The 9,036-nt window shown below is 48.8% G+C and overlaps 1 protein-coding gene across 2 annotated transcripts; it reads left to right on the top strand.

The window, feature by feature from the left end:
• The first annotated feature begins 1,232 nt into the window (after window positions 1–1,232).
• On the top strand, window positions 1,233–4,560 carry ID4 (inhibitor of DNA binding 4, HLH protein). 2 transcript variants are annotated; one of them, XM_032711903.1, is made up of 3 exons: window positions 1,233–1,974; window positions 2,628–2,686; window positions 3,097–4,560. In XM_032711903.1, exons 1-2 carry the CDS (start codon window positions 1,576–1,578, stop codon window positions 2,670–2,672), a joined length of 444 nt encoding a protein of 147 aa, XP_032567794.1. In that variant the 5' UTR covers window positions 1,233–1,575; the 3' UTR covers window positions 2,673–2,686; window positions 3,097–4,560. The 2 variants fall into 2 exon arrangements, with proteins under 2 accessions (XP_032567794.1, XP_032567803.1); XM_032711912.1 differs by having other exon boundaries at window positions 1,237–1,981.
• Window positions 4,561–9,036: the final 4,476 nt, after the last annotated feature.

A 9,036-nucleotide genomic window follows, 5' to 3' on the forward strand; every position in this document is an offset into this window, starting at 1 on the left:
CTTTATATATCACCCGTTGTGACTAAGCTTTGAGGGGACATGTAATCATTAATCACCATTATGGATTTCTTCCTTTCTGTTGGGTTTGACTTACAAGCTTAGGGGCAGATCCTGCAGCCTCTACTCCTTCCTTCACTCTTTTGCCCAAGCAGTCAGCCCTACTTCACTCACGGAGAGCTCGAAGCACTGCAGCATCTGCAGGATCGGGCACCAAGTTTCTTATGCTGGCATCCCATTCAGATACACAGTGGCTCTTAATCCTTAGCAGGAATTAACAGGAAGTTTCAACACCGCATTATTAAATTAAAAGGTTACAATCTGCCACAAGATGACTTAAGCAGGACTCAGGAGTATGTGTCTGTTAATTTTAATGCTGTCTCAAAGTACAGAACTGTGGACATTTCCAGCATCATATTTAAAACATGGTACATCTACTAATACGTGATCTGGTGCATTAATGGACCAAATTAAGTTACAGGTATGAATTTTACATAAAACGGATTAATATTATATGTCATGGAGGAATTTTAAATACTCCATCTCCATGCATTTTTTAATAGTTATGTGCTCTAATTTAATGTTCCCTGGCATTGCTTTGCTTGCAGTCCCTAAACCCTCCTTCTTCCTTCTCACACCCCCCTCCCTCTCAAGTTTTGCTTGGGATCTACCCTGCCTTTAAACCTGCGTCCCCAAGTCTCTCAAAAACTGTGTAAAGCCGGGATGCGCCTCCTACACCGAGAGAACAACAACGCGTTTCACGACCCGAGGAGAGGCCACCCCTCCTGAGGACAGGGATGGGGGAGGCCGGGGAGGGGGGTGCAGCCACCTTCCCCTGGGCCTGGCGGCGGGGAGCGGCGCCGGTCGCGCGGGGCTGCGCTCGCCCCCGCGAAGCTGCGCGCCGGACCGTGGGGACGGCGCCGAGAGCCGCTGGGCGGCGGGTCCCGCCCGCATTCCCGCAGTCCTTCCTCCCCGGGACCGCCCCCTCCTCCTCCTCCGCCGCCGCCGCCGCCGCCCCCTCCTCCCCGGGGGGGGTCCACGCGCGCCGCCCGCCCCTCCCCGGCCCCGTCGCCATTGGCTGGCGTCGCGCTCCGGGAGGGGCGGCCGCGCCCTGATTGGCTGCGGCGCGGCCCCGCAGCGCCCCCCGTTCCCCGCTGGCCCGGCCCCGCCGCGGTGCCGCCCCCGCCCCGCCCCCCGGCACCGCCCGCCCCGCCCGCGCCCCGCGCTATAAATTGGGCGGCGCGGCCAGCGGCAGTGGTGGTAGTGGTTTGGGCTAAGAGGCCGCGGAGCCACGGCAGTTTGTATTTTATTTTAATTTTTTAAAAAAAAAAATTTTTTTTTTTTTTATTCTCGGTGTTCGCGGCGCCGTCGCCGTTGTCGTCGTGCGGCTCGGCGAGCGGCTCTCGTTGCAGCCGCGGGGCAGCAGCCGGTAACGCCAGCGAGGCTCTGCGGCCGCGCTCCGCTCCCGTTGCGGGCGGTGCGTGCGCGGCTTCGCGAGGTCGCAGCAGCAGCAGCAGGAGGCGGCGGCGGCGGTGGTGGTGGAGAGGGAGGTCTCCCTCCCTCCCTCCCTGCGGCACCATGAAAGCCGTGAGCCCCGTCCGGCACCCCAGTCGCAAGGCGCAGCCCGGCGTGGCGGGCGGCGGCGGGGGGCACCCAGCCCTGCGGTGCCTGGCCGAGCACAGCGGCTGCAAGGGGGGCCCGCCGTCGGGCGAGGAGCCGGCGGCACTCTGCCTGCAGTGCGATATGAATGACTGTTACAGCCGGCTGAGGAAGCTGGTGCCCACCATCCCGCCCAACAAGAGGGTCAGCAAAGTGGAGATCCTGCAGCACGTCATCGACTACATCCTCGACCTGCAGCTGGCTCTGGAGACGCACCCAGCGCTGCTTCGGCAGCAGCCGCCGCCGCCCGCCCTGCACCCGGGCAGCTGTCCCGCGGGCACCCCCAGGACTCCGCTGACAGCCCTCAACACTGATCCGGTAAGAGGTGCGTGACACACGATCCCGGGAAGCGGGGTGCAGGACAGAGCGGCGTGGCCTAGTGGTCAGCGCTGGCCGCCGTGGGAGCGCCCCGGTGATACATTGCCACTGCCAGTCCCCTGGCTCTGCCGAGGGGTCATAGTCCCGGGAGGGGACGGGGTGGACGGGAGCAGGAACGCCCTGGCTGTATGCGATGGGTGCCCGCATCCCCTCGGTGTGTACCGTGTAATTACAGCCTCTTGAGGGAGTAGCTGTAGCCGGCGTGTTTGCACACACGGGAAGAGAAGCGCTGCTCCTGCGCTTCCCACCCTTCCGCGCCGTGTAGCGAGTGTGAGGGGCTATGGGGGCTGTACATATTGAGCGCAGCGTGCTTTGAGGGGGTGGCATCGGGGAACGTCTCCCTTCCAGGAGAACCCCCGGAGGTAGCCCGGGGGCGCGTGCCCCGGCAACCCCGTGCCCCCGGGGCTTCCCCCCGCCGGCAGCGCTGCGATGGCCCCTCGGCTCTGTCCCCCCGTGCAGCTGGGCGCTTCCCTGAGCCCTCGCCGGCGGGGCTGTGGCAGTGCCCGGTACGTGGAGGAGAGCGGTCTGGGGTGAGGGGGATCTACGTGTCCTTTGCCCCCAGCTCTAATTTGCCGTGTTTGGTTGCTGCGCAGGCAGGCTCTGTTAACAAGCCCGGGGACAGCATCCTCTGCCGCTGACCGCCGCTCCCCAGGTGAGTGCCGGGCGGGCGCGGGGCCGGGGGCGGGCGGGGGGAGAGCAGCGCCCGGGCTCGGCGGGGCCGCACCGCATCCCGTCGGGAAGCCAGCCGAAGAGGGACCAGAGCCCGGCGAGAAATATTTGCAGGAGGCTTTGGGGTTTTAATTACCGGGTGGTTATTTTCTTTAATTACTGGGTGGTTATTTTTTTTTTTTCCTCCCCCCCTTCTCCCCCCGGAGCGCCTCTGGCTGCGGCGTGCAGCTGCGCATCCCTCCCTCCGCCTGGCCCAGCCTGGGAGCTGCGGTTGTTGTTTGACCTGGTTTGTTTTGGGTTGTTGATCAAGCATGTCTTGTGTTTTGTTGGTGGCGCCAGTCGGTCTGGAGCGGAGCGGTTCACACACCCCCTCTATTCATTCCTCTCCCACAGGTGTGCGGCGGTGCCGCGCCGCGCAGAGGCAACGGGGGGCGGGCGGCGGCGGGAGGGGGCCCGGCCCGGCCCCGCCGCACCGGAGGAAGGAGCCATCCAACCCCCCCGAGCAGTTCCCATGCTTCACCCCGCAGAGCCGAGCCTTTTCACCATTTTGCACGTCCGTAGCGGTCCCCCACCCAACCCCCCGTGTTTCCCCCCCCCCCCTCCCCGGTTCCGTCTCTTCTCGTCGTTCCCGGCCAGCTGTGAGCGGCAGCGTGTCCCGCGGTGGCAGCAGGAAAAGTTGCGACTCTGCCCCGGGATAGAGGACCGAGCCTAAACCAGACTTTAGAAACCTTGTAACTCTTAAGGGACCGAGCAGCCGAATCTTGAAGCTTTACTAATCTACCAGAGCATTTGTAGATATATTTGACATCTATTGTTTAAAATAGATGGATTTTATTGGGGCCCAGGGAACTTTCTTCTCCCTGCAGGAGTGTTACATATTGTATAGACAAATGAGTGACATTTCATACTGTGTATATATAGAGATGTTCTATAAGTGTGAGAAAAGTATATGCTTTAATAGACTACTGTAATTATAAAATATTTTTAATTAAATATTTTTTTGTAAATATTATAAAGGTGTGTATGTTTTTTTTAATCTGTGGGAATATCTCTTTAGAAAACCACAGCTCAAGTACGGAGCTGCTAATACGGAAATATCTTGAATGTTTAGGACTTTTTTTTTTTTGTCCCCAGATGTCCTTTAGACTCAAATTTGCAGCTATAGCTAGTGGTCCTGCATGATTGCATGAGATGTCTAATTGCGAATAAACTTGTTTGGAGTCCATACAAACGTGTTTTCCTTAATCTAGGCTTAAAATGTTTGTAAGTGTATTATACATTTTGAGACTACACTTTTGTCATTTAGGCACAGGGGTTTTTAGTGCATTCTATAAAAGTAGCAGTAAGATGTAGTGTTTTTTACTGAGAATAGAAAAACAAATTCTATCTAATTTTTTTGCATTATGGGGGCAATGCTTTAGAGCTCTAATCTGCTTTTTTTAAAATCTGCTGTTGCATCAGATCAATAAACTTGTTCTGGAACTTCACTTAGCACCAAAAAGTTTTATTGCAAACTTGTGTTCCTACGGCTTATTATTGCTTAAAAACTGAAAACAGTTCTCTGCTTGCAACCAAAGGGCAAACCATTAACAAAAACAGTTGCTGTTTCCTTCATCCAAAGAGTATTAATAGCTAACTGCAGAAAGGCACATAGGCGAAGTTGTTATGATCAGTGATGTAAATTCATCTTAAAACGAACTTAAGTAGACCAAAAATCGGATAACTGCGTCAAGATTATTTTTCTAGTACAAAATGACTTACATTTCACTGCAGCTATGTTACAGTTAAAATCCTGTTTAATCTCTGTGATGTGTAACTACTACATGTGAACATTAAACTAGATTTACCTGTCTTTAACTGTGATTCTTCAGCTTATTTCTTCAAACCTCCAAATTAGCACATTCTTTTCACTTTTCGTCCGTATACCATTTGATGGGTGAATTAATTTTACAGCAGGCTCTTGTACAGTCAAGTCTTGCTGACTGTAAACTTGTGTCCAGACTCAGTGAAAGATGCTCATCTTGTGTGATCCATAGCTTACGTGCTAGTGAAATGGGATTTTCAGAGTAGGAGAATTAAGTAGGATTTAATTGGGTGCTTTGTAAATAGCTAGCCAACTGTGTGTGTAACATGGTCTGTTTGACTAAAAAAGAGGATTTGTTTCAGATTATACAAGTGTCAAAAGTACTATAACCCGAGGGACGACTTCTATTAAGTTAAATATTTATAAGGAAGTTAACTACTGGGGTCATTAGCTATTGACTACAGTGATAATGTCAACAAGATGAACATTTTCTTTATCAAAATAATTGCGTAAAGATCAAATAAAAAAGTGGCTAACACATCTGCAAACACAAGGCCTCCTGTCACTGCAAATGCTTTAAAGGCACGGGCATTTTGCGGGTTGAGCCTTGACTTCAGGGAGGGGGAGTGGGTACCTCCATTGTATTCCCCCAGCTCTGCAGTTGCAGTATTAGCAATTTAATGAGCAAAATACGTGTTCTTGTAAAATTAAGTCACGAACCCCTAATCCTGGGTCTCCAGCTATTTCAGTGACAGTAAGAATGCTATCAATAGCACCTTTACTGCACTTAGGGAATTTTCAATTTTTTTCCAAAGGAATGGTTTAAATATACATTTATTTTCTTGGTTTATCTTCTTAATATTTGTAGTCTCATGCTTACTTCAGCTTGTACAGCTCATCTTATTTTGTATACAATTTTTCAGTAACATCGGTTCTCAATACCCTTGTTTGTTTCTATCCACTGTTGCCAAATTATAGTGTTCTGTTACACAGAAGAGGAAGCAAGCAAAAAGGTGCTGTCTTAAAATATAAAACTACCATGTAGAGTTTCTAAGTATCAAAGCTGACCTGTCCTGGGAGAACTGGTAAATTACTGAGCTACTCTTCAAGAGAGTACCAAACCTCAGATTGTTTCGGGTCAGGGCAATCTCCCGTTGAGTTTAGCAGCTTAAGGATTTGATTTTGCTTTTTTAAAAACTCTTGTGGTGCAACAAGTTAGGACATTCAGAAAATGAAGTTTTACTAAGGAGCTCTGAAAATTTTTCCTGTTATAAATAGTACTCTTAAGAAATGGGAAAGCCTGCATATAACACTCAAAGAGGTTCTGATCAGACCACTGTACGTGCTGGTCTACTTATGCTATGTATGAAACTGTAAACAAGGAATATCTAATCACTAACTTCCTAATGGCTGGAATCAGTGCAATCTTAAATGCAGCCGTAATTATTTTTGGTTTTCAAGGATTTTAGAGTATTTCATCATATCGTAATCCCATATCTTGTTTAAATCATGTTTTCCATATAGCAAAAGGCATAAATGTTTGAATAAAGGCAAATTAAAAGGACTCTTACTTCTAATGCCTTGGATTTTCTCTTAGTCACAAAAGCATTCCTTAAAAGGAGCTTTTTGATTGCGTGATGAGAGTTGTGGTGAGGCTGCCAGATTAGGAATTAGGATACCAAATTCTGTTCCCAGCTCTGCTACTGAGGTTCTTTTGTGACCTTGAGCAAGTCACCGGCTGTCAAACAATCTTCCAGTTTTACACTTGTACCGGTGGCAACATGTACTCATCTTTATAGAAGCAAGGAGATGAAACAGGCAAAATGCATTCCTGTTTTATCATTTTTCTTATGGGGATTAAGTTTTGGGTAAGAAAGAAAGCATGAGGAAAGCTGGGGTGATTACCAGGAAAGTCTTCCTAAGGAGGAGCTGGTTGAGAAATACGTTGCTAGTAGAGGCTGCAAGAAACCTCTTGCATGGGACACTGAAATTGTACAGGACTTGAATATGGTCTCTAGGAGGAATAGATCAGGGAACTAGGTATTTTCCACGTCTAACTCGTATTCTGTCTGCAGACTACAGCGATGGACACTCTTAATACTGCATGTTCCTTTTGGTGAGCTGCAGCACGGAGGTCCCAGTTCTTGCAGATACTGAGACTTCCCTCCAAAATTTCAAAATTATAGGAAAGTTTCATTCCGTGTAAAAGCCAAATGCCAGTTCCTGTGGCATTTTTCCTACTGTTTCACACGGGAATGGTATTTATCTTCACTTTATAAACTATGTAGTGTTCCTTTTAAGCAGTTGCATTTTCAACCACAAGCGAGGTGGTCATAAGGAATGCCATAGCTGTCCTGCTGGTTGTTCCGAGAGTTAATGAATAAACCATGTATAGGATAAACAGGTTTATGCAAATGCAGAGCAGCACTTTACTATTATTTGTATTTTCAAGGCTTTTGTAGCTGTAGAAGTTACTATTATTTGTATTTTCAAGGCTTTTGTAGCTGTAGAAGTCACATTTTTGCAAAACCTCAGCAGTTGAAAAGAAGAAACCATGATACAAGTAATTCAAGTAATTGTTTTAGATGCAGCACAATTTACTGGCTTCTCCAATAGTAAGGCTTGTGATACTGAATAGTGTGCTTCCAAAACAGTGTTGAAAACATTCTGCTCTCCAGTCCCAGAACATGTGACCTGAAAACACAGGCTAAATATATTTCCCCGTACAACTGCTTGCTTTTTTGCTTTAGAAAATCCACCCTTTACTCTTATTCCCGGGAAAGAGAAAACTTACAGGCTGTGCCTACGAGGTGAGCCTGCTTTCCTAAATGCCCAAAGCAGGCATGCACACACCAACCCTTTAAGAACATCAGAGCTGAGCCCCCGGGGACTGGGCACCCTGGGGCTGTGCAGTACTCTGAAGCTTGGCTGTGGGCATTTGCCAACCGGATGCCATCATCCTGTGGGCCAGAGCCAGTCTCTGAGCCACCATGTCCTGGCCATGCTTCCTTGACAGATACCTTTTCCCCCTTCACAGCCTGAAAAATTAAATTTGCAAGGACCAGGATATGGGATAGACTGCTGTGTGATCACAGCAACATGGACACAACGGGGAATTTTCTAAGTTGGCATCCCTCCTCCTTAGCAAAACATCTGCCAGAGAAGAGCCATGTCACCCACGGAGCCCTGGGGAGGGAGCAGTGCAAGCCATGCTCAGGCAGAAGCATATAGCTGAAGCCGTCAGAAAGATGGTGAGCGATGGACCTGGGCACACCAAGTGCTGCAAGGCAATGCTTCCTTCTGTTATGTTCCTCTTGAAGGTATGCGAGGGAAGGCAAGACAATTTTCAAGCAGTGCTTGGTCGTGCTGAGGCATTTGAGGACCTGTAAGCATAGCCATAAAAAGCATATCTCCACACACAAAGGTGAAAACAGTACTGGTGTGTTGCGGTACCCTGCCTGTCCCTTGTTTCGCTCAGAGGGGCATGGGCAGGGAAAGCACAGCACTCTTCTGGTAGCTTAATTCGAAAGAGAGGACACGGCGATGGCTGGAATGAATTCGTCCCCATTTGTAATTTCTTGCCCTGTAGGGAGGAGAGCTGGCACCCCAGACTTTGGCACACAGAGACAGGATCATCCCCTCTGCAAGATCCCTGGGCATGCAGCTCTCCCCACACAAAGCGCAACAGCAGTGCTGAGCGGGATGCAGGGCAGGGCAGCACTGTCTTTTCTTCCTTTGATGGGCATGGGACACGCTTTGACATGGTACGAGAGTTGGGGTTTATTTTCTTCCTTTTTTTTTTTTCCTTTTCTATTTTAACCTTCTTTTAGCCTCAGATTTTCTTGGTTTTTGGTTGGTTCTTGTTTATTTGGGTTTTTTTCCCAGAGGTTTATCAATTATCAAAGGTTTATCAACTGACAGGATACACTTGTTTCTGGAGAAGCACTTTGACAATTTTCACATGTATAATTTGCTTAAGGACCATAATGGCTTCTTCTGAGCCATGTGTCATGTAAATAAATATTCTAACAATTTTTAACATGCATATTATGTACTCCATGGATCAATGGCTCCTTTGAAGCTCTTACAGTTTATCCTGTAAGTTCCTATTTAGACATTTTTAAATATGTATTATTTATTCAACAGGCTAACTTTTCATTCAGAGGTGCTGGTGTCCATATGTGTAGCACTCTAGCATCTATATCTTCTTTAAAATATTTAAATTTAATTGCTTGATATTGCTTAACCTTTTCAGAAGGTTGGAAAGATCCCCATAAAAATGTGGTAACAGGAAAGATTACTTCAAATGAGTAAGACTGAAACATACATCCATTTTGGATCAGTTTTTTAAGACTTCATCTTCTCTTCCCCTTTACCTTCTCCAGCAGCCCTGGAAACGCACAGGGCCAGAAGTGTGGGCTGCAGTGAAGGTAGTGGGTCCTCAGGAGGGCTTAGGAGGGCAGCAGTGCCTGGCCTCAGAGGGACGGGGTGGACAGGGTGCCACGGGCCAAACGTTTCCCCTTGACTTT

Source organism: Chiroxiphia lanceolata, chromosome 1, assembly GCF_009829145.1.
Source record: "Chiroxiphia lanceolata isolate bChiLan1 chromosome 1, bChiLan1.pri, whole genome shotgun sequence".
NCBI classification, from domain to species: domain Eukaryota; kingdom Metazoa; phylum Chordata; class Aves; order Passeriformes; family Pipridae; genus Chiroxiphia; species Chiroxiphia lanceolata.

Excerpts from the sequence above, each read along its gene's own strand:
- ID4 (XM_032711903.1), top strand. The coding sequence starts at position 1,576 with ATGAAAGCCGTGAGCCCCGTCCGGCACCCCAGTCGCAAGGCGCAGCCC. Across the intron at positions 1,975-2,627 it reads CAGCCCTCAACACTGATCCG|GCAGGCTCTGTTAACAAGCC; the intron begins GTAAGAGGTGCG and ends GTTGCTGCGCAG.